This window comes from Mytilus galloprovincialis, chromosome 11, assembly GCF_965363235.1.
Source record: "Mytilus galloprovincialis chromosome 11, xbMytGall1.hap1.1, whole genome shotgun sequence".
NCBI lineage: Eukaryota > Metazoa > Mollusca > Bivalvia > Mytilida > Mytilidae > Mytilus > Mytilus galloprovincialis.
The window spans coordinates 51672853-51698616 of NC_134848.1; the positions used below are offsets into that span (position 1 = coordinate 51672853).

Here is a 25764-nt window from a genome sequence, read left to right on the forward strand (position 1 = left end):
TTCTGTTCATCAGACTAGACTACTCTAAAGGGCGGGTGGATTCGTTTGAATTGTTTTACCATTTCGGGCCTTTTATAGCTGACTATGCGGTATGGTCTTTGCTCATTGTTGAATGCCGTACGGTGACCTTTAGTTGATAATAACTGTGTCATTTGGTCTCTTGTGGAGAGCTGTCTCATTGGCATTCATAATACTACATCTTCTTTTTTTGTAAATCATTTAGCGACTTGAGAATTTCAGAAAAGGTATTAAAAGTCATTTGCGACAGGATAATTGTTTTTCTAGCCCGGTTCCTCCTTTTTCCACAAATTTTGTTTTTGTTTTTTGTTCTCTTTTAATTTTAATGACACATGAATAATTTTAGCGTTTATCTGTATATTATGATCATTCATTAAAGAGGGGATCAGGGCAGAGGCGGATTTAGGGAGCCCGCCCCCCCCCCCTGTTCTGAAAAATAATTGGTTGCTTATATAGGGAATCACTGAAGCATGACCGGAGAGGACCCCTTCTTAGGCAGTCAACGGGCCCCTGCGTATGAACATTTTTGGATCCGCTGGATTCGGAGGGGCCCTGATCCCAATATCCCGGGCTTAAAAACATGAAATCCCGAGGTTCTAAATTTATTATACAAATTAAATATCTCGACATCCCGAAATTCGAAAAAAGAAATCCCGGATCCCGAAATGGTCAATTCTGAAATTTCGATCTTAAAAACACCCGCTCCAGACGTCCTGAAAGTGTATTTTCTTTTTACAGTCAATTCTCAGTTTAATAATTGATCCACAGCGGTCAATGATAAATTATTCAGACTCTCCCTATTAAATAAACCCTGTGACTGTCGTAGATAGTAAACTTGAAAATGATATCAGACAGAAAATACACTTTATTCGTAATATATGTATTTGTTTCAAAGTAAAAAGAAAAACGCAAACCGGAGGTCTAACCTGACTTAAATTACGTCCGATGACGGATATAAGACAGAAAATACCCTGTATTCGTAGTATTAATGTATGTTCAAAGTATACAGAAAAACGCAAACCGGAAGTCTAATCTGACTTAAAATTTCGCCCGATGACGGAAACATATCCGGACGTCTTTTTTCTCGTTTTTCACCCAAAATAACTCAATCTGAATAATCATATGAATAGATGACAAATGCGATTATGCACTGAACCCATAGAACACAGAGGCATGATGATTAATTTATTGTGGAAAGAAGAGAAGCGACACCCAACATGAGGTCTTCTCGTTTAATAGTATAGATAGATACTGTTTGAACGTGGTTGTAACAATGATAACTACATCAACAGCACCACACAATTGCATAACATAAGGGTCAGATTCATTTCGTTTCTTCATTTTCCATTTCGTTTCGTTTCGTTTCTTCATTTTTTCATTTCGTTGCGTTTCGTTGTATTTCGTTTCGTTATATTTCGTTGCGTTTCGTTATATTTCGTTTCGTTTCGTTTCGTTTCGATTCCGTTTCTCATTTTATAAGTAGCCATTTTTTAGTCATCTTGTGGTCATTTTGATTTGTTATTTAAAGGTAGCTAAATAGATTTATTTACCTTTTATTTTTTCCTTTAGTCTGGCAAGTGGAACATCTGCATCTGACTCGCTTGAATCTAGTAGCCATTTTCTTTTATTTCTACCTTTAGGGTGACTTCCTTTTTGTCTTGCTGAAGTAAGATTAAAAATTGTGGATAATATCTGTATTTGAAAAATATCTTTTCTTAAACATTCACAAAATTCTTTAGTATAACGTTATTAACTTGTTGTTTCTGTATTGGCCCTGGTAAAGATTCACACAACTTTTGGCACAACCGTTTGGAACTGTTGGTCCTCAATGCTCTTAAACTTTCTACTTGTTTTTGATTTTTAAGTGTTTCGATATGAGCGTCACTGATGAGTCTTATGGAGACGAAACGCGCATCTGGCGTACTAAATTATAATTCTGGTATGTTTGATAACTATTTACAAGTTACCAACAATTTATTTTTACAAATTAAAGAAAAAAACTGCTAAAATTCGAAATATTTTATTATTTGAAATGACAGATTCTTAATATTTTTTACTCATCTTGTGGTCATTTTGATTTGTTATTTAAAGTGAGCTAAATTGATTTATTTACCTTTTATTTGTTCCTCTAGTCTGGCCAGTGGAACATCTTCATTTGACTCGCTTGAATCTAGTAGCCATTTTCTTTTATTTCTACCTTTAGGGTGACTTCCTTTTTGCCTTGCTGAAGTTAGATTTAAAATTGTGGATAATATCTGTATTTAAAAAATATCTTTTCTAAAACATTCAAAATATTATTAAGTATAATGTTATTAACTTGTTGTTTCTGTATTGGCCCTGGTAAAGATTCACACAACTTTTGGCACAACCGTTTGGAACTGTCGGTCCTCAATGCTCTTCAACTTTCTACTTGTTTTTGATTTTTAAGTGTTTCGATATGAGCGTCACTGATGAGTCTTATGGAGACGAAACGCGCATCTGGCGTACTAAATTATAATTCTGGTATGTTTGATAACTATTTACAAGTTACCAACAATTTATTTTTACAAATTAAAGAAAACAACTGCTAAAATTCGAAATATTTTATTATTTGAAATGACAGATTCTTAATATTTTTTACTCATCTTGTGGTCATTTTGATTTGTTATTTAAAGTGAGCTAAATTGATTTATTTACCTTTTATTTGTTCCTCTAGTCTGGCCAGTGGAACATCTTCATCTGACTCGCTTGAATCTAGTAGCCATTTTCTTTTATTTCTACCTTTAGGGTGACTTCCTTTTTGCCTTGCTGAAGTTAGATTTAAAATTGTGGATAATATCTGTATTTAAAAAATATCTTTTCTTAAACATTCAAAATATTATTAAGTATAATGTTATTAACTTGTTGTTTCTGTATTGGCCCTGGTAAAGATTCACACAACTTTTGGCACAACCGTTTGTAACTGTCGGTCCTCAATGCTCTTCAACTTTCTACTTGTTTTTGATTTTTAAGTGTTTCAATATGAGCGTCACTGATGATAGTTATCAAAGTACCAGGATTATAATTTAGTACGCTAGAAACGCGTTTCGTCTACATAAGACTCATCAGTGACGCGCATATCAACATATTTATTAAGCCAAACAAGTACAAAGTTGAAGAGCATTTGGGATCCAAAATTCCCAAAAGTTTTGCCAAATAAGGCTAAGGTAATGTATGCCTGGAATAAGAAATCCTTAGTTTTTCGAAAAATTCAAATTTTTGTATAGAGGAAATTTATAAGAATGACCACATTTTTGATATTCATGTCAACCCGAAGTGCTGACTACTGGGCTGGGTACCCTCGGGGACGAAACGTCCACCAGCAGTGGTATCGACCCAGTGGTGTAAATAGTTACTAAAGGTACCAGGATTATAATTTAGTACGCCAGACACGAGTTTCGTCTACATAAGACTCATCAGGGACGCTCATATCAAAATATTTATAAAGCCAAACAAGTACAAAATTGAATAGCATTTGGGATCCAAAATTCCCAAAAAAAGTTGTGTCAAATACGACTAAGGTAATCTATGCCTGGAAAAAGAAAATCCTTAGTTTTTCAAAAAATTCAAATTTTTGTATACAGGAAATTTATAAAAATGACCACATAATGGATATTCATGTCAACACCGAAGTGCTGACTACTGGGCTGGTGATACCCTCGGGGATGAAACGTCCGCCAGCAGTGGCATCAACCCAGTGGTGTAATGATGAGTCTTATGCAGACGAAACGCGCGTCTGGCGTACTAAATTATAATCCTGGTATGTTTGATAACTACATTTTTGTATTTACAAGTTACCAACAATTTATTTTTACAAATTAAAGAAAAAACTGCTAAAATTCGAAATATTTTATTATTTGACATGACAGATTTTTAATATTTTTAAGTTATCTTGTGGTCATTTTGATTTGTTATTTAAAGTGAGCTAAATTGATTTATTTACCTTTTATTTGTTCCTCTAGTCTGGCCAGTGAAACATCTTCATCTGACTCGCTTGAATCTAGTCGCCTCTTTCTTTTATTTTTACCTTTAGGTTGACTTCCTTTTTGTCTTGCTGAAGTAAGATTTAAACGTGTTGATAATATCTGTATTTAAAAACTATCTTTTCTTAAACATTCACAAAATTCTTTAGTATAACGTTATTAACTTGTTGTTTCTGTATTGGCCCTGGTAAAGATTCACACAACTTTTGGCACAACCGTTTGGAACTGTCGGTCCTCAATGCTCTTCAACTTTCTACTTGATTTTTATTATTAAGTGTTTTGATCTGAGCGTCACTGATGAGTCTTATGTAGACGAACTGCGCGTCTAATGTATTAAATTATAATCCTGGTACGTTGGATTACTATTTACACCACTGCTTCGGTGCCACTGATGGTGGACGTTTTTTCCCCGAGTGGATCACCAACCCAGTAGTCAGCACTTATGTGTTAAAATGAATGTCAGTTATATGGTCTTTTTCTTTTTTTTTTTAAATTTCCTGTTTACAAAACTTTAGAAAAACTAAGAATTTTTTCTTATCCCAGGAGTAGATTACCTTAGCCGTATTTGTCACAACGGTGTTATGTAGATGAACTAACCCATCATAGATACCAGGACTAAATTTAGTATATATGCCAGACGCTCGTTTCGTCTACAAAAGACTCATCAGTGACGCTCGAATCCAAAAAAGATCAAATGGTCAAATAAAGTCCGAAGTTGAAGAGCATTGAGGACCAGAATTCCAAAAAGTTTGCCTTAGGTAGAAAAGCCTTTGTATTTCAATACATTCAAAAGTTTGTAAACAATAAATTTATAATTAGATGAAACGCGCGTCTGGTTTATTAAATTATAATTCTGGTACCTTTCATAACTATTTGAGATACTGCATTTGGCCGAGACTCTAATGATTTTATCCGTTCTATCTGACTGAGAAATGTATTGTTAAAAACTTGTAGGTACGGTAAATCGTATTTGAACTTGACCTTTCCTGGTCGTAAACACTAGATTTGTCAATATTGATAGTTTTGTTTATAATTTCCAGCCCATATATTTTATTACTTTATCTATGTTAATGCTACTCACAGTAGATGTCATTAATAAAAAACATAGGAAGAAAAATTAGTCATTACATAGTCTTATTTCTAGTTTGCGTCCATGTGCCTCTAATCTATAATAATAAAACAACACCGATACTTTTACTCATTAAGAATTTTGAAAGTTTCCACTCTAAATTGAAATAATCAACATTTTAAAATTATTTAACAGCTGTCAATTACCTTTTTCCTTCTTTATGTATTCATTTATAACACGAACCATATCCCTACGACCTCTTCCAGATGCAATTATTTCCAATGATTGGCCTTCATTGTTACATTTATTATAATCTGCTCCTATGTCCAACAACATCCGTACTATATCTGTATGTCCGTTTATACAAGCACACATAACAGGTGTCCAACCTTCATTGTTACAATAATTATAATCTGCGCCTTTGTGTAACAACATCCTTACTATTTCCGTATATCCTTCGAAACAAGCAAACAGTACAGGTGAACAACCCGAATTGTCACATTTATTATAGTCTGCTCCTGCGTCTAACAATAATCTTAATATTTCAGTATTTCCCACACAAGAAGCAAAACTAACAGGTGACCAACCAGAATCGGCACCTTTATTATAATCTGCCCCTGTGTCTAACAACATCCTGACTGTTTCTGTATGACTATATTTACAGGCAGCCATAAAAGGTGTCCACCCCTCACTGTCACATTTATTATAATCTGATTTTGTGTCTAACAACATTCTTACTATATCGGTATATCCATATCTAGAAGAAATCCATAATGGTGACCAACCATCACTGTGACATTTATTGTAATCTGCACCTGTGTCTAACAGCATTTTTACTATTTCCGTATGTCCAAATCTACAAGCTTGCAAAACAGGTGACCAACTATAACTGTTACATATATTATAATCTGCTCCTGCGTCTAACAGTATTCTTACTATTTTTATCCAACCATAAAAAACTGCGACATGCAATGCGGTGTCATTCGTCTTGCTACACTGATTGACATCCACCCCATGATTAACACACCAAGAAATCATTGAAATATCATCATAAGAACATAACAGCATTAGTACAGTAACATTGTCACGTACATCACATGTATGTGCTAAATTTTTCTGGTAAGTCGTCTCCAATCCTTCCAAATGAAAAAGGATTCTCCTTCTGAAGTGAGGTATCTTCATGTTTATGTTACACAAAACTTCTATTAGTACACCCTTTGACCAGTCGTCAATCATTCTTTGTATATACATTTGGTGATACGTAACGGGCACAACTGTTATAAACTGATCATCACTGTCTTGTTTTTCTAACAACAATCTTTCCATAATCACTCTACTATGTGCATTCTTTATTAAACAGTGTATTATTTTCTGTCCAAAGTAATACACTAGAAAGTCAAATATTTTATCATGAATAGTTTTGTATATGTTTTGTTCCTTTTTCAGGAATGTATGAATAAACGAGTTAAGTTCATCTTGTAATTTAAGCGTTGATGTTCCTCTGTCCAGTTTACATGCCACGCACGTGTTCTCAATAATAGTTCTTGTTTCTTTATTCACCTCCCCTGTAAACGTTTCTTCCGTAAGATTGTTGTTAAACACGACACACAAAGCCAAGGCACAGTATTTAGTGTGAAATCCTTTTTTCTGTAGTATGTCAATCTCTACTTCATAAACTGAAAAAGGCTTATGGAAGAAATCTTTGATATTCAGTGAAGGGTTTTGTTGATACAATTTACATAAAAGTGGAAAGCAATCATATAAATCATAACAATCAGAAATATCATGAGCTTTAGTTTTAAGATATTTTTTAGCTATTGACTTCTTTTCAGCTTTAGACAAGCACATGTTTTCTGATGAAAGGTTACAAATGCAAGATTTGAAAACTGATAAAGATTCGAATTTCTCATCCTGATATACTTGTAATCGACATGCTACAATTATCTTAGCATTATTCTTTAAAAGAATTTTTGTTATTTGCTCAATGAATGGTTCCCAAACTTTCATGTCTGTCTGATTTAAAGAATAGTTCCCACATAAATCATCAATAACAAACAGTGTCTTCTTGTTCGGGTTATAAAACTTGACAATGTCACATGGGTCTATTACTGGAAGTACATCGTAGCCTTCTGCTGACATTTGTAAAGCCACATGTCGGAGTATAACCGTCTTACCAACACCAGAACTAGCAGTTATAGTCACAGTACTATTCTCTTTAATGCATTTCAATACATGTTTGGCAGCTCTTGTTGGTATAAATATCTTGTCATTGTCCTTCCACTCGACAAAATCCTCACCGATTTGTGCTGAAATGAAAGTAATTGAATACTACTACGTATTATTGACTTTATTTTAATGATTTTCAAGTTTATATCCGGATTCGCTCACTCAGGAAAAAGGAAGCTTTTTTGATATTTGTTTCAACTTAATTGCAATAAATTGTGTTTGGTTCTCTGGAAATATTCTCTAATTGCTTTTCGTATTTCCTGGGTTTTACTATATGTATTTTTAAATCTCTGTAAAGGATTTAGAGATAAAAAAATATTTAATGGCAATAGATATTATAACTGATGTGACAATTTGGTCATATAAAGAAGCATCACTCTGCAGCGACCAATGACCTTAAAAATAAAATCTTTAGGTCACTATAAGGCTACTACAATGAGCAAAACCAATATCACATAGAAAGGTATAAAAGGCATCGAAATTACAAAATGTAAAATAAATCAAACGAGAAAAGCAAAGGGCTGATTTACTTGTTTGTAGATTTTTTTAAAGATTTTTTTTTGTTATGGTTTCTTTGCAACTATTGTTCTCAGCAGCTTAAAGCATCTTTTCAATGCAAAAAGGGATATAAATCATCATTCAGAGAAAATTATTACAAAAAAAAAACTTTTTTTAATGATGAATGATTTGTATTTTTTTTCTCTTTTTTCTGCATCTATCACAGTCTGTGCATCAACCAAAACAATTAGGGAACACATCTTTGAAGGGCAACTACTTCTCTCAGTAATCAGTTGACATGTTTTGTATTTTGCTGAACCTTTTTACTATTTATCGTGGATCTCTATCGATCTTTGTTTCTGCAAATGAGTCATAAAATTTATGAAAATGGTCATTCAGGGACAATAAAGTATCAGTTAACAATTTAGGTAATGCTAACTTTTTTTGTAGATTTTAATGTATTTATTATCTTCCTTATTTACAATTACTGTTTCTCTATAATGTTTTTTTGCAAAAAAGGCAACTACAGTGGCATATCATACATTTTAACCTGATCGCCAGATAACAATCTCTACATTCGACTTCATCGTCACATCATTATCTCTAGCATTTAAATATTATCAACAGATCAGTATATCCGTAAATCAAGCGTGGATAGTATTTGACATTGCAACCTGACCAGTAGATAATTATGTCTTATGTCTTCATTCTAAATTCAAACCGATCATGAGACAGTTGTGTACAACTCTAAAACCTGATCACGATAGACTTATTTCTAACATTCTAACTGGATCACAAGATGATTACTCGGAACAGTCCTACCTTATCAACATACCACCACATTATGACCTGATCACATAAGATTAAGCTCTAACAGTCCATCTGATAACTAGAAACTTACGTCGAACGTTCCAAATACGATCTGATAGTCACACAGTTTTATCTAAGATTCTTACTTGATCAAGGAATGATTACCTCTAACATTTCGTCCTGATCACCAGAGGAATACCTCTAGCATTTATATCCCATTACCAGACGATTTGCTCAGTCATTTCAACCTGATCACCATATGATTAGTTCTAATTATCAACCTTTTCATGTATTTTCATTACATGAAAAGCCTTCAATTCCAACCTGATCAATAGAGGATTATCCCCAAAATTCGAATATAATCACCTGCTGATACAGAGAACTATCTCTATCATTCCAACATTATCACCCACGGATTATCAAAAACAGTCTGACCTGATTATCCATAATAATCCCACTTGATCACTTGCGGATTATCTATAAATTTTCAAGCTGATCACTAGAGGATTATCTTTATGGCTAAATCTTGACAAACAAAAGATTCTATAGATTTCATTTAATGACCGGAGGATTATCCCCAACAATCAAAGCTGATCACCAAAGGAAGCAAATGCGATTCTAGCCTGACAACCAGAGGATACTGATTGAACGTCAACCCTTATCATCAGGAAGTTATCTCTAGGATCCAATATGATCACCAAAGGAATACCTTTAACACTTTAATTTGATCATCAAAGGTTAGATGTCAATCAGATCTACAGAAGAATATCGATAACATCTCGACATCTGTTTACCTCTTATATTCCAAGGCACTGTATCTTTTAACTTTTCTACTTCCTCTGTCAGATCTGCATTTGCTGTTTTCAAACTGTCTACTGATTGTTTTAATTCCCTAATTTCATCATTTGAACGTTTAATGTCTAACATTATTTCTTGATTAGTCTGGTCCAATATCTTTGTTTTTAAATTATCACATTCCTGCTTCATTGATTGTCCACCTAATCTGCCGACAGCCTGGAAAATTATTGAGAAATTGTTGACAAATATAGTTATTCCATAGTTTACTAGTAATTAAGATAAAATGCGTTTCAATCAAACTAATTTATATGCCCAACACCAAATGCATCAAATATTTCTTATTCATTGAATAAGTCTTGAACTTGCGTAATAATAATTAATAAATGAATACATTATTTACAAAATATTTCATATTTTCAGAAAATCATATTATCTTTTGACACAAAGATAAATCTTGCCTATATGTAACTTTAATTTGATAGACTAATGCAAACATTTTAACAGTTAACACATGAAAACTATGAATAAACTTGCAAAGTTTATAAAGTATAACTTTGGTGGTGGGATCAAGCGTCTCTTATGAAATGATAAATGTCACTGCTAATACAAGTGCCTAACAAACATAATTAACTTTAAAATTTCATCCTAATCACTAATGGAATACATCGAACATTTAAACCTGACCATGAGATTATCTCCAACCTCATTACTAGAGGATTATCTCCATCCTTTCAACCTGATCACCAAATGATTTTCTCTAACATTGCACTTTGATTAACAAAAGGGACATGCATAAAGTGTTCAATAAACTTTAAGCAGTTCAAACAATTTTATAGTAAATCATCGTCATTTTCCTTTTCAAGAAACTTATGGTTAAACACGTGACAAATCGAAATTAAAATAATATTTCTAAGACCGGATTTGATTGCCTACATGGAGTATTTGATAAATTTTCTAACCATACGGAAGTACACGAGACGAAATGCGTTTGCCCCTACCACACACATGTCATACCTTCATGTACCTCTACCGAACACAATCCTGGCATTTTCTAAAATTGTTCGTTTATACATTTTGAAATTATAAACATTACAAAGAAACTAAGGCTCCAACTCCCTCAGACAAAGTTGGCTTTTAAGTAGGTCCTATTTGGTCGTATAACTCTTCATTTGCTTCAGTTCTTATGAATAATTGGTTTTCAAATATTTAGTTTTTAGCGTTCCTGTTAATTTTTTAAATGTTAAAGCATGTTATTTACATTAGAGTTAACAAAAATGCAATGTCAACCTTTTGAAGGCACTGAATTAGATTGAAATTAATTTCTCCTAGTTGTCTCCCGATAAACCGTTTGTACTTTAGAGCTTCATGGGATATAGCCATTTAGCACGACAGAGCCGACTCGATTAGACGTGTTTTCCCAGTTAATAGTAAACATGGATTCAGGTACATCCTCTGAAGAAATTTCTTTGCGTACAGTTTTAGAGATATTATTTATTCGTGTACCGAGAGGCTTAAACAAAGAAATAAGTTGATAACGATCGCGGATACGTCTGAAGGGGGATGGGACACCGCTCGTCAGTAAGAGTCAAACGAAATTGCTAGTGGTTCAGAAGATAAGTATATTTGCGAATCTAAATCTGACAGTACCGTTAAAACTTCCAATGCGGGATTTATCCGTTGTCAAAAGTGGGCCGTTGATACGGTTTTGTACGGTATACGGTATAAATGGTTGTGATATTTTACCGTCAAAACCTTTGCACGTTGCACTCTATTAATCTTCATTAGTTCAAAACAGTAACACTGCTAGTCCGGTGATTTTAGCATTTTATAGAATACAATTGGCACATCAAGTGATTAGTAAAACGTCTCCTTCCGAAAATTTAGTTGTGAAAAATGTATTAGAAGGTCAAAACGGCGCTTAGCTACACGAACGGAAAAAAGGGAACCAGGTCATCTTGAGCTTCTACCTAAAATGTATAGTTCATTATTTAAAGAATATAATGTTATGTCACAGCGTATTATTTGCGCGTGTTTACTTGCTTATTCAGGATTTTGAGCGTGTCCGACCTATTAAATATACGGATATGTGACAGCAAGTTTGATTTAGGTTATGTATCTTTATTTATTCCGAAAAGTAAATCTGATGTTTACCGTGATGGCAATTCTGTAGTAATAGCCTGTATCGATTCCCATATGGGTCCAATACAGAATTTAAAGTTATATTTGTTGTTGGCTGATATTTCGCGGGTTTCAGAAGAGTTGATTTTCAGAAATTAAACAAAATTCAAGGATCGATATGTACTTCGGAAGGATAATGAACCACTGTCTTTACACACGTTTTAGAGAATTATTTATTGAAACTTTTCAACCATTTGTGTCATATATTAAGAAAAATGTATTGCATAGTTTACGTTCTGGTGGAGCTACAAATGTACAACTTGCGCTAATTAAGGCATTTCCGATCGATTGTTCGAAAGACACGGTAGATGTCGTTCAGCGACTGCCAAGAATGGTTTTATTAAAGAATCTTTAAAAGAAATATTAAGTGTTTCTAAAAATTTAGGTTCATAACCTGATATTGACTTATTTTTTTATAGATATAAAAACTTGGTCTAATCGAATACTCTCACCAATTGGAAAAATAACAGTGATAAAACACTTATAATATCAAAATTAAACCATTTATGCCTGTCCATACCTTGTCCAAATAGCACAAAGCTTAAACATTTTACTGAAAAAAATATTTTCTTTTATCTGGGATAGCAAACCAGATTAAGCCAACAGAGACACCTTATCCAAACCACACTGTTTAGGAGGATTAAAAATGATAAATATTGAAAACTACGTAAAAGTTCGTAAATTAACCTGGATAAGAAGAATTAATAGAAATAATTCAAAACTAGTGAAACTATTCCTCTTTTCAGAAAATTTATATAAATTTTTGGAAATGCAATTTCTTGGTCCTTAAAAAAAGTTGAATAATCCATTTTGGAAAGAAGTATTTGATGCTTGGCAAGATCTTCAAAATGTACAAAATAACTCTCAAATTAAAACATGCCCTTTATGGAAGAATGATGGAATAAAGATTGGTAACCATTTAGTTTTATATAAAGATTGGACAAAACAAGGGGTTTGGCTGATCAATGACTTGTTACAGGAAGGTGAAAATTTTATGACTTTTGATAACTTTAATAATGTATACAATATTAAAACTAATTTTCTCACATATCAAGGCCTAATTTCGGCAATAAAAAAAGTATATTAAAGAATATAAAATATGTCCAAATGACTTAAAGAGAGAAACGGTCCAGTTTTGCCCTCAGTGTTAAAGTTTTTTTTTAAATCCCAGAAAGGTTCAAAAGATATGTATAATATTTTGAATGGTAAAAGTCAAATCCTAAACAAAAATGTGAAAAAAATGGTCATTAATTCTCAATGCAAACTGCAATTGGAAAAATATCCATGTATTGCCCTTTTATGTTACAAAAAAATCAACATTGCAGTGGTTTCAATACAGAATAATACATCGAGTTTTAGGCACGAATGAACTTCTCCTTAAAATAAAAATTAAGGATACAAATATTTGTAGCTTTGGGTGCGGAGGGATCGAAACAATAGAACATATAGTATGGATGTGTCCATATTTATCAAAATTATTGAAAGACCTTACTCCAGGATATTTGAGAAGACAGAAATAGAACTATCTTTAAATATTGGTATGGTTTTATTTGGTATTTTAAAAAATGCAGATAAAAATGATATTAATAGAAAAAATATATTCTAGAAAAATAATTTACTCAATAGGGCAGAAAACTGTTGTTACCCCTAGACTCCTTTACTACCATAAAAACAAAAAAAAAAACAAAAACAAAATAGACTCCACATATAATGTATATATATTTCATATCCAAACAGTCTCTATCTTAAAATCACTATCTGCAATATATCACACTAAAACAGCTGTGTCGATTAAATATATTGTATATCTTTCTTTTTAGTATATATAACTATTATGCATACAGATGTGTGTAACTTATTATCTTATTATGTTCATGTGCAAATAAAAAAAAAAGTTTAATATAAAACAAAGACTCGATTAAACTTGTTTTCCCGAGGTAAATTTTGATCTTGCTTATTTGAATTTATTTGGTGTTATTTTTAATGTTTTGATTTCAGTAATAAATCAATTTAGACTAGTTTGGTTTTAATTAGTGTTATGTGTATAGAGTTGGGTAGTCTATGGGTGTTAGTAATTGTAGAAGAGGTGAAATATAGGTAGATAAAAACTTATATCAATAAAGATAACATTAATTGAGTACTTATTGATGAGATTTCTCAACATTTAGAACAATCTTGTTGGAGGAAATGAGTTTCGTAAGTAATAATTACGAGAAATCCCTCAGTTAATCGATCCCATATTAGCTTTTGAGCTCGGTAGAATTGTTTTATTTTTCATTTGATAACGTGAATATTATTTTTATACTATAATATTCCCGTGCCCCTTTGATTTACGATAGCAAGGCAGCTGATTCTTGTGAATTCAAAATTTCGTCAGAATACCAGGAAACAGAGAGCTACAGTTTGCAAAATCATATGTCTAAAAATTACAGTAAGTACTCTTTTGACTAGTGGTTTTCCATTTTAGACAAATAATTCAGTATGGAGACTTTTAAGTTGTTCTAAAAAATTGTTATGCAAGTTAATGTCAAACCCTGTTATTATTCTAAGGGTTTCATCCTATTCTTAGGAAAATGGAATTATATGATATTGTTTTAATGTACTTACTCCAGTAATATCGTCCCATTCCTTATTGAACATTGAATTGTCAATTCTCCCTTCATCCAGGTGAGCCAGGATATTTCTATAATACTTTATTCTTGCCAAATCTGAAGAAGGTGTTACTTCACTAAGAGGTGGCAAAATGTCATATCCACCATAAGGAGGGTTCAGGTTGGTCAGGTTTCTAAGTAACACTGTCATAAGAGTCACATCAAATGTTTTTGAATCAAGAACATCTAGAAATGGAATATAAGATAATCACACTCCTGCATAATGAGACTAATTACTAGTATTCAGAGACAAATTGAATGTCGTTCTATCTCATATATAGCTTAGACAGGCGTAAATAAATATTTCTGCAGACATTCAAAATATTAATTCAAAAAGTAACCATTGTAAACAAAATATTGTTAGAATATAAATTTTCTTGTAGAAATTCTACAAATATATAAATCGATTAAGAGAAAACAAATCTGGGTTACAAACTAAAACTAGAGAAAGCACATAAACCATAAGAAAATAAACGAAACAATAGAGCTGCAACAAAATCTTACGCAAACATACATAGAAACGGACTATTTGATAGCAACTGTCATATTCCTGACTTGGTTTAGGATGTATTAAGAAACAAATGTTTGGATTAACCGGGTTTTACCGCTAGTCCAACATCCCGCTTATATGGCAATGTTAAAAAATAACGCTCAAATGACCACACTACGTGACAGTAATATAGTACAAACAAACGGACGAACACTGGGCACAGAGATAAACATTACTATCGTACATTCATATTTTGAACACAATGTCAGATAAACATACGCGTATCTTAGGAAACAAAAAGATCATGCGTATCATATCAAAATACCCAAGGTCCATAATATGTATGATGAACATCATTTAGAAGTTATTCTGCCTAACAAAAGATTTCAAATATAAAATAAGTTATTAGGAACAGAGAGGAAAAACATATCACTTTAAAAAGGTATTGATGAAAATGGTTTAATTTGGTTTTTTTATGAGTGAAATTGTGTGTATATATATGCATGTTGACGTACCGATGTCACTGTTACTCACCATGAACTATGGGAAACAACAGGTTCCACTGTGACTGATTAATAATTCGTTTTTTCTGAAGGTCTCTCAATGTTTTGTATTCTTTTTTTAGCGAGGAATCCAAACATGTTGGCGAAAATTCACGATCAAATAAGACTCGTGCTGCACGAGGTGATATTCCTATCAGTAACAAACTCATCCGGACATAGTTTTCTTCCTCCTGTGAAAGTCTAGATGCCATCGTCCTTGACTGTACAAACTTAGATTGAAGTTTTCTTTGTACAGAGTTCTTCCTAACTTTATTTCCTTGTATAACATATACAAAAATGTTCTTCGCTGTTCATACAGAGATATGGATCTTATGTAAATTGTTGGTCATTGTTGTTTTGCTGATATAAATAAAGACCCATGCACTTCCCTGTATGATGATATTTTCTGAAAAGAAAACCATCTAGTATGCACTATTTAAACAATGTGGATACACATTTAACATTGTCAAGTTTAAACCTATATTTTATAATTGACGTCGCTTTGCCGTCATTTAAAATTGAGAATGGAAATGGGTAATGTTTCAAAGTGACAAGAACCCGACCAAAGAGCGGAAAACAGCCGACGGCCACCAATGGGTTTTAAAAACTGCGAGTTAATTTCGCACCCGGAGGCGTGCTTCAGCTAGCCCTTTAACAAAGCTGTAAAAAAACAAAAGCAAAAACGGTTACTAGTTCAGTGAAAATGGAAGTTATATTAAATTCAGAAATACATTAAAGAAAATAATATAAAAATTCACACAAGACTAACAAAGGCCAGAGACTGCTGACTTGGATCAGGCGTAACACAGTTTTTTTTTAGATCTCAATCTTTCCTCTTTACCTCTAGCCAATGTAGAAAAGACAAACACACAGCAAGAGTAATAGTTACCTAATTTAAGAAAGATTTCAGTTTTTTGAGAAAGTACAAAATTTCCATGATAACTATGTTATAAAATGCGTTCATGACATTGTCATGTTAAGTTCACGATTAGTGAAGAAACTGTCAAACAACTCAGTGAAGACCATACACTGTCAAATTTGTCAAATTTTATGGAAAACCTATATGTCTTGCATACCTATATGATCACGATTGACTGCTGCATGAGTAATTTATGCGGTGTAAGCGAGGGAAATATCATAAGGTGACAATATATGAGCTATAATTATGTTATTCCAAGTCCATTATCCTTCAAACACAATTGTTAGACAATGTGTATTTGCCACCGTGTGCCTGAGGACATATTACCGTCAAGTATTTGGGCGGGGGTATCATCAATGAGTAGTAGTTTCCAGTTTCACTTGTTCACTTGTCCAAGGTGTGTTTATCCGTGGTAAGAAATTAAGGACGGGTTGTACCCAATGCAGAACCGATTTATCATACAATATTAAATAATGATCATATAATACCTTATCTGGAAAAGATAATTTATCTTATATTATGTTCATGTAAGAACATTAACGGTACCAATTTTCATGCACCAGATGCGCATTTCGACAATACATGTCTCTACAGTGATGCTCGTGGCCAAGATATTTGAAATCCAAAGCGTTTATAAAAGATAAAGAGCTATAATCCAAAAGGTCCAAAAAGTATAGCCAAATCCGTAAAAGGAATCAGAGCTTTGCATGAGGGAGATAAATTCCTTAATTTATAATAATTTCTAATATTTTGTAACAGGAAATTTTAATAACACAAAAAATCATTATTTTCATGCCAGTACCGAAGTACTGGCTACTGGTCTGATGATACCCTCGGGGACTAACAGTCCCCCAGCAGAGGCATCAACCCAGTGGTAGTAATAACATTAACGGTACCAATTTCCCTGCACCAGATGTGAAATGTGACTGGTTAGACATAACTAAATAATTTGAGGATCTTTGGAAAAATATCTTAAACATATTAATGCAAAATTTCAAAACATGATATATGCCGCATTTAAATTTTTTATCTTTAAAATTGTCGTACCCGTTTAACCTGAATTTCAAACATTCCAAAAGTATTCACTGTTATATACACTCTTATGCATGCATTTTCTTAGTTTATTTATCTAACTGTAACCAAGTCTTTACAAAAATTCAAACAAAAAAGGTAATACTTAAACTGTGAATTCATTTGGAAGTGTCTCTGAACATGTGACTTACTTTTTGCGGATTGCTTATCATCGAATACATAGTGGAAGGGTGGCATAAAACGCCCAAAACATAAGCAGTACTTGACAGCAATTGTTGTGCCATTTTCACATCAGAAAAGAAGCTGCAGGCACAATTTTAACGCATCAATGTAAATATAACGGGATTTGATGAGACTGTCATCAAAGTGAGAGGGTTAGCGCTATAAAATCAGGTTTAACCCATCATTTTCTACATTTGAAAATGCCTGTACCAAGTCAGGAATATGACAGTTCTTGTCCATTCGTTTTTGATGCGTTTTGTTATTTTATTTTGCCATATGATTATGGACTTTCCGAATTGATTTTCCTCCAAGTTCAGTATTTTTGTGATTTTACTTTTTACCCCATATACAGGCATTGCATACCTACGCAAGTTTTTGTAGACAATATGATTACTATCACACGCAGTAGTTTCCTAAGACAGCAGGATGATGCTCTAAATTTTAATTGAGAAAACAATGCCTTAAAATTGACCAGGTGTGACCAGATTTCCTCGGGATATTTTCATTTAAGGTAAAATAAAAAATACCGCATGTCGTTCTCCGTCTATTTTCTCCATTTGCGCCATTACTTAGACGGCTACCTGTAGAAAAAGATCAGAAAGAATTAAAAACCAATTGTTCAGAGAACAATTGAAGGTCTTTCCATCAAAACAATGTATTTTGATATGAAAAGTTGTTAAACTAAGTTTAAAATGTCATTTCAATCATCAAATGATAGCTCCTAGTAAGCTGATTCCAAAAATATATTGTTTCCATACATTTTTTTTAAATAAGGGAGATAATTTGTTACTTCCGATTATATTTGAATATTTACTTGACACTAATTCCAAAAATATCTGGTTCTATATACTTTTATATTAATAAAGTACAAAAAAATAGCTACTTCCGGTTTACAAAAGGTCACTTCCGGTTGTTTTTTTCAAGGTTAAATGGTTTGATACCTTTTTCTAAAAGTTGTATATCTTTATCATGTATACATATAGAATAAAAGCAAAGGTCAAAATCTAGAACGCCAAATTAAGCTATGACCTTGAGATCAATTTCAAGGTCATAAACCAAGGACCTCAAATCAAAAGACCATAGGTCTTAATTATATTTAGTTAATGAGTTATATCACCAAACGCGTATTTTTAAATACAAGAGGGGAGAAAACTCCCTTTTACATTCAACGTACGCTTGCAATCAAAATTTACATCTTACGACATGTCGCAACTAACAATTTAGTAAAAATAATTTGTTGATATCTTATACAGTCTTTGGATATAAGTGAAAATAAGCCAAATTCAAATATTAGAATATGACCTTGACCTTTGACCTTGACCTAATTTTTATTTTTTGGGACCAAGGACCTCAAATCAAAAGATCCTAGGTCTCTATCACTTATGATTTATAAGATAGAAATTCATATCACTTATATCAGATGCATAAGGGGAAATAACTCTCATATGGAGCGGTCATATCGCTTCGGTCAAAACAGGACAAATCATGCCAAGGATATAACGAGCAATTTTGTAAAATAAATTTGTCATAATCTTTAACGGTTGCGAAGGAGATGCGCTAACAAGGAAAACAGTGTTTGGGGAGATAACTCCTACAAAGAAAAGTATTCGTTTACGCAGGGTAAATTTCAAAAGCGCATAAACTGTTCGATATCATATACAAAATATCTAAGCGACATATTGCGAAACAAATGTTTATCGCAAGAACAAAATTAGGCGGAAGAAAAAAAAAAAAATAATCAGAAGAAAAACAATAGGTCTTTCCACAGAAAAGTGGAAAGACCTAATAAAATGTTAAAATAAACTTGCAACTATATTTCGGGTATCAGATTTATGTGGAACATGCTATAGGGCGCTAAAAAAACCTTTCCAAGTTAGTTGAAGCATATGGAGACATCGGAAAAACGGTAATGTGTTTATAGTACATGGAAGTCCAATCACATTATCATGTTTCTATGTTCAGTGGACTGTGTGAAGTATTGGTTGAAATCTCTTATGTGGCATTCAATTTAGAAAGATCTTTTCAAAGGAAACGTGTGATATAAATTTCAAGTTGAATCGTGACCAGACAGACCGAGGAAAACATAATGACCTCTACTATCGCAGGTGGGGGTATAAAAACAACAAGACAGAAGAGTTTTGTGCGGCTTTTGCAGAGATTAATTGAATGTTGTTTATTTTTCGTCCAGTGACAAATTGTTCATACATTTTCAGGATGAGGTTCAGTAGCGGAGTAATAGATCGATATCGTAATAAATAAAGTAAACAAATAAAACCGGCTTATTAATTGATTTTGTCTAAATGTAAAAGATCATACTAAAAAAAACATCGTCCCCATCTCCCATAAACACGTATACTTTTCCCATCCTATAATTTCAAGAAATAATATAAGAAAATGGTTGCTCTAATCTTTTTGTATATTTTTTATTGAACAAAGAATTAAGCAAGATACCTGGTTAACATCACTCACATTGATTTTTTTCTGTTTGAATCGATAATTAGTGTTTTGACACAGTCCCCACATTTAAACACTAATTTGTCAACCTCAGCGTCGATAATTTACCTTTTCGTAACATGTCTAATGAGACAACTCTCCACAAGAGACCAAAATGACACAGAAATTGGCAACTATAAGTCTCCGTACGGCCTTCAAAAAACGAACAAAGCCCATACCGCGTAGTCAGCTACAAAAGGCCCCGAAATGACAATGTAAAAGAGTTCAAGCAAAAAAAAAAACTAACGGCCTAACTTATACATAAGAAAGAACGAAAAACAAATTTCTAACACATAAACAAACGACAACCACTGAATAACAGGCTCCTGATTTGGGACATGCATAATACAGCGGGGTGAAAATATTAGCGAGTTCCCAACCCTCCCACAAGTCTTGTTTTAAACATATCATGAGTATATTTACTGAAGAGGTGACAAAAATAAACTCATTAGTCTTGGCAAAAACATAAAGAAGTAACGACGAAATTACTCATAATAGTAGCATAACACATTACAGAATTATAATTGAGCAAAACGATCCATTCCTGTACAATGCAGTCATTTTGCAGATCTGCTTAATCACAACTGGAGATTTAAAGGTTGTAAAATGACATAATTGCTGATTTCTGTACCGACATTTTACAGACATTTTTAAATTTTAATTTCTATAGTTAACCTAAATATTTTCCATTTTTGTAAAATTAATCAGATGAGAACCGTTTTTATATTTTGTTAGCAATATAAATGAAAATTGTCAATTATAAAAAATAGTGCACATCCTGAAATGCTTTACTGATCATGAATGCTTTTATGTTTATGTTTATGTCTGTCCGCATAATATTCCTTGATTTTTTTTATCAGGTCATTAATTGTTAGACAGTAATGTATATTAAATAAGCACTTGTGAATTGAAACAAATCAGAATTGTGTTGGGCTGTTGTCTCATTGACGTTTTGTCGTTAACAAAATTGTTTTATTTATGATATAAACCTAAAAATCAGGTTCAATCAATCAACCAGTTAGTATCATTAAACTGTTCTATACATATGTGCAATAAATGGAAACAAAACAACTATTGACGTGAAACTATGAGATGTACCAAAGCGAAATACATCCGATCAAATAACATATTTTAGAAATATACGTTTTTGAAGCCTATGCCCCTGTAGTATGTCCATATTCATATTAAAAAAAAACTACAAACAATCATATATTTAGACAACTTCCTGCTGGTATGAAATTGTTTTTTTTATGACAAAATTATAAGTTTAATCGAAGCTATCAGAAAACATTTGCAAGAATAAAATAAGTTAACCAACCTTCAGTTAAACAATCAGGTAAATTATAGATTACATTTGTATGCCTTTTATCCATTCAATCAGGTGATCTCGAGATAAATAAATCAATATGGACTTTAGTTTCAATTAAACTATCCTACTTTATATAACCGAATATCAAGATAGTGTAGTTTGATACACACTTTATATATGATTATTTAAACAGAGGAATTGCAAAACTTTTTTAATATGTATTTTGTTTTGATGGTATATTTCGTTTTTTGAGTTCAAAATAAATCGAAAACAGTACACACTAACGCAAATAAACTTATGTTTGAGTTAAAAAGATTTTATGAATATACGCTTATTATATCTATTGAATTCGATTCAAAGACACATAACAGTGCCTCGTGTATTTCCGCACATAACGTAACGTAGAAGTCCATATGTGACACTATATGATTGATATGATTTAAATATCCTAAACCAGTTTTGTAACAAATTTTAACATATTATGTAATTTTTCACAACAATTATTCTAGTGATGCATATTTTTGACATTAAATGAAAATGGCTAATCAGATCAGTTTTATTAAATTTGTTCTAAATTCTTTTAAAGCTACTTTGAATATGATATTAATTTGTCAAGTTGTAGTGTTATTGCTGTTCCTAATATAAAACCGACAGAAGAAAAAAACACGTCACATTATAAGCGTGTGCAATGTAAACCCATGACATATAGATGATACTAAAACATATGACATACGAAAACATATTACACGACGATACAAACAAAGTAAAAAAAAAATCAATCGCCATCGATGCAGAAGATCAAAACCATGAGAATACATATATGACCCAGAGGGAACTAAAATGAAAGCCATATTTGTCGATTGTCAACTTGTAGCCTGATGGAGTAGGATAACTTATTTCTTAACACTTTCTAAACTTATGACAGGACAAATTCCTTTTTGTTTACGTTTAACGTGATGCATATTTCTAGTTCAAATTCCATTCAAAGTATAGATTTCGGATGAACTGAAAAGAGGAAATTACTTTTCATTGATATAAAATATATATGACCGGACGCAGTTCAAAATGAAATCATACAGCGAAAAAAAAGAAAAAAAAAACAACTTAGCAAACCGTATGTTTAACTAATTAGCTGGGGTCTTAAATACATCAGAAGTATTTAACATGCAGCGTGTCTTTTGAATTATTTTGAAACAAAAGACGTTTCGATGATATCTTTTCTGATAATGATATACATGTTATAGACCTGCAGTCATCTGACAGACTCAATTTTTGGAAGGAGATCTGAGGGAAGACAGTTTATGTGTTCCTCATGCTGTAATAGTACCAAACTATGCAATCGTTATCTACACTGTTTTAACACAGTTTCAAACGGTATGTAGTAATAAGCTAGGTATTTGTTGTTTTAAACAGTTGCCAAAATGTTAAACGTATTAGGCAATAGAAAATTTAAGCTTTATCAGGAAAAAATATAAAAGTTTGATTTGATATTTGTTTAAACCGTTACCTTCATTTATCGATATTTTCTGAAACTCAGTAAAATACAACATATAACAAACAGGAAACAATGAAACGTTGAAACGAACGTGTCTCGGTTATGAATCACACATGACATTGTCAATAAGGAAAGGTTTTCGTGGTTGAAAAATATAAAGTTGTTTGGGGTTATTGATTCAACGCATAAACAGTGGATAAATACACACAGCAAAATAAACTGTAAATCACTATGCTGTTTCCTCGACCCAAATCCTTCATTTAAACATACTTTAACACTTTGTGACAGCGAATCCATGTTTACGCAAGTTAACACACTCCATTATGAATTGATTAATTAAAGATATGTTGCATTTGTTGTTGTTGCACTCGCGACATCATTTTCATTTTATGAACTGTTACAAATACCATCTTCAAAGAACAAAATAACGCAACTATTAAAAAAGGAATTGTTTAACATTTTGGACAACAACAGTGATTTGACTACATTGCTTCTTAAATCCATGGTAGCAACTTTCGTTATAAGGATGTCATATATTATTATTTGTCAAATACATCTTTTTTTAAATTATGCAGGTAGAATTTTACCACGTGAATGTGTATATATCGCAGATGTGACGACCGGTGGTTATAATATATATCCTGACGATGTCCTACCCGCAGTTCCAGTTTATTGTTATGTGAAAGATACCAGGAAATGGACGGTATTAGTTTTGCTTTATTTGTTTGAGTTCACTTGTTTTTTGTTTTTTTGAATTATTCACTTTATCCTGCAATTAGACAAAAACAAATATGTTTGTGAACTTGTAAAAATACTACTGATTTCAACATAGTTATGGCATAACCAATATAGAGGGCTGATTTTAAAAAAGATATCGAGTCAGATGAATATCTGAATTTTGGGGCAATATCGACCCAGGACTTTTATCTAGCAAATTTACCTTCTCAAACGTAATAATAGTGATACTAAGCTATCGTACTTTCTAATTTGCAATTAAAACTAGTAATAATAATTATAACCTGTTTTATAGCACCTTCATCCTAGAACTAATAATTGATTACAACATTTTATTATAAAACAAGTTATTCAAAGAAGAATCAACGGAAGCACTGATCTTTATCGGAGATGGTCAGCATACAAAGAGGGATTTGGGAACAGCAGTGGAGAATACTGGCTAGGTAACTGCTATTCATAAAAAGAATTATATTACTAAATTTGAATCATGAAATAATATTTCACCAGACGCCAGTGAAAAAAGAAAACAAAAGAGAACGACGTCGAGAAGCATTGAGGTTGATCGAAGAACCGATATCTAACAGGATCAGTGCTAACTAAAGAGGGTTTGCATGATCTCCATTTATTAAACTCCGATATAAGCAACATATGGCGAACTATTTAGCTCAGCAGACTCTAGGGGAAACGTATTTTCATGCCATCTCTTAGTGTGCGTTGTGTTTGTTGCGTCTTTAATTTATTTTTATTTTGTTTCATTTTTTTCTTTTCTCTCTGAAACCCCATGCACAATGGTTTGACGGTGATAATGACTGATCTTTGTTTTTAACCTATTAAATCAAAAGACGTAACATAAAACATATGCTTTACCATACTTACAAATTAATCAAACTGACCACAATCGTAAGTCAACTACTTATATGAGGGTATGTCTTTTAATGACCATATTAACTCATGATTAGTGCTTAGTACAGGATACAAAATAGATGAGATGATAATTGTCTTCACTGTTCTATTGTTGTTTTCAGGTAACGAAAACATACACAAAATTTCGTCCCATGGAAGACACACATTAAGAGTTGAAATGTCAGACTTCGACAACCAAGTAAAATATGCAGAGTATGTAATGTTTTCGATCGGTGACGAACGGGATGGATTTCAGCTTTTTGTTGGTGGTTATTCTGGCGATGCTGGGAATGTGATTAATGTGTTTTGGTGGTAAACGGATCATCTTGCATGCAAAGCTTTACCTTTAGTTTTGAAAGGCAATATACATCCGCCTATTCAATTACCCCCCCCCAAAAAAAAAATAATAATACAAACAAACAAAAAAAAAACACTCCAAAAAACAAACAAACACATGAGAGCACAATCATGTTAAACATTTTTTTCATAACTTTGAAAAGAAATCTGCCAACTTGATTATTTGATAAAGGTAAATAGAGAAAAGCGCTTTGGGTGAACCAAATGTATAAGTTGTTTCACGTGTCATTCGTCTAGGAAGTCGATATCAATGATAAAGTGAAGTTATAGTCCCGAATAGATGTAATCGTTCGCACTGTTATTTTGTAGTAACATATATAATACATATGCATTGTCAGAAAATACAGTTTTATGAAGATGTTTTCAAAATTTCTTTGCTCATCATATATGACTAATACCGTGTACGACATAAGAGGGTAAAATTCTCTATTTATTTAAAAATGAACAGGAAACTACAATTCCAACCCTATCTACACAATTTGACCTAAAGTTAAACTGTTATCTGTTTGGTTCAGACAAATAAAAGGCTGTCGTAGATACCCGACGTGTTACAGGATAAAAACATTATAACATGATATATGTTTGCTGTTTGATAAAAAAAAAAGGTTATTCAGTATTGAGGTGTTTGTAAGTATTTGACATTCAATGTTTTCTGGGTTGTGAGTTAAAAACGAGAGCATTTTTCCTTACTGTTTTTGTATTTGGCTTGTTGTCTCACCAGAACCAAAATACATCAGCCAGTTTGCGTAACATTTTTTTTATGATTACCTACGAAGACATGGTCTTCAGGACAACATGTCATATTTTGATGCTATCATGAGAAGGAAACGAGAACAGGCATAATTATGTCATTTAGAAGTTGATAAAATTTTAACAAAATCCCTGGCTTCAAATATGAACGTATATACTCTATTTGATAACAGGTCCCCGAGTAAAGCTACATGCAAAAAGGGCACATTTAAGTTTGATTCTTCCTACAAGAAGAAGATACATTACATTTTGCTCAATGCTGAAGCCG

The 25764-nt window shown here is 32.5% G+C and overlaps 1 protein-coding gene across 1 annotated transcript; it reads right to left on the minus strand.

Moving 5' to 3' along the window:
- Positions 1 to 4036: 4036 nt before the first annotated feature.
- LOC143050800 (uncharacterized) lies at positions 4037 to 15493 on the minus strand. Its single transcript, XM_076223914.1, has 5 exons — positions 15274 to 15493; positions 14206 to 14393; positions 9417 to 9636; positions 7009 to 7394; positions 4037 to 4090 (listed from the first exon to the last, which is right to left on the minus strand). Exons 1-5 carry the CDS (start codon positions 15491 to 15493, stop codon positions 4037 to 4039), a joined length of 1068 nt encoding a protein of 355 aa, XP_076080029.1.
- Between the last annotated feature and the right edge of the window lie 10271 nt (positions 15494 to 25764).

Excerpts from the sequence above, each read along its gene's own strand:
- LOC143050800 (XM_076223914.1), bottom strand. The coding sequence starts at position 15,493 with ATGGCATCTAGACTTTCACAGGAGGAAGAAAACTATGTCCGGATGAGT. Across the intron at positions 14,394-15,273 it reads GTTGTTTCCCATAGTTCATG|TGTTACTTAGAAACCTGACC; the intron begins GTGAGTAACAGT and ends CTCTTATGACAG. Across the intron at positions 9,637-14,205 it reads AATGGGACGATATTACTGGA|GCTGTCGGCAGATTAGGTGG; the intron begins GTAAGTACATTA and ends ATAATTTTCCAG.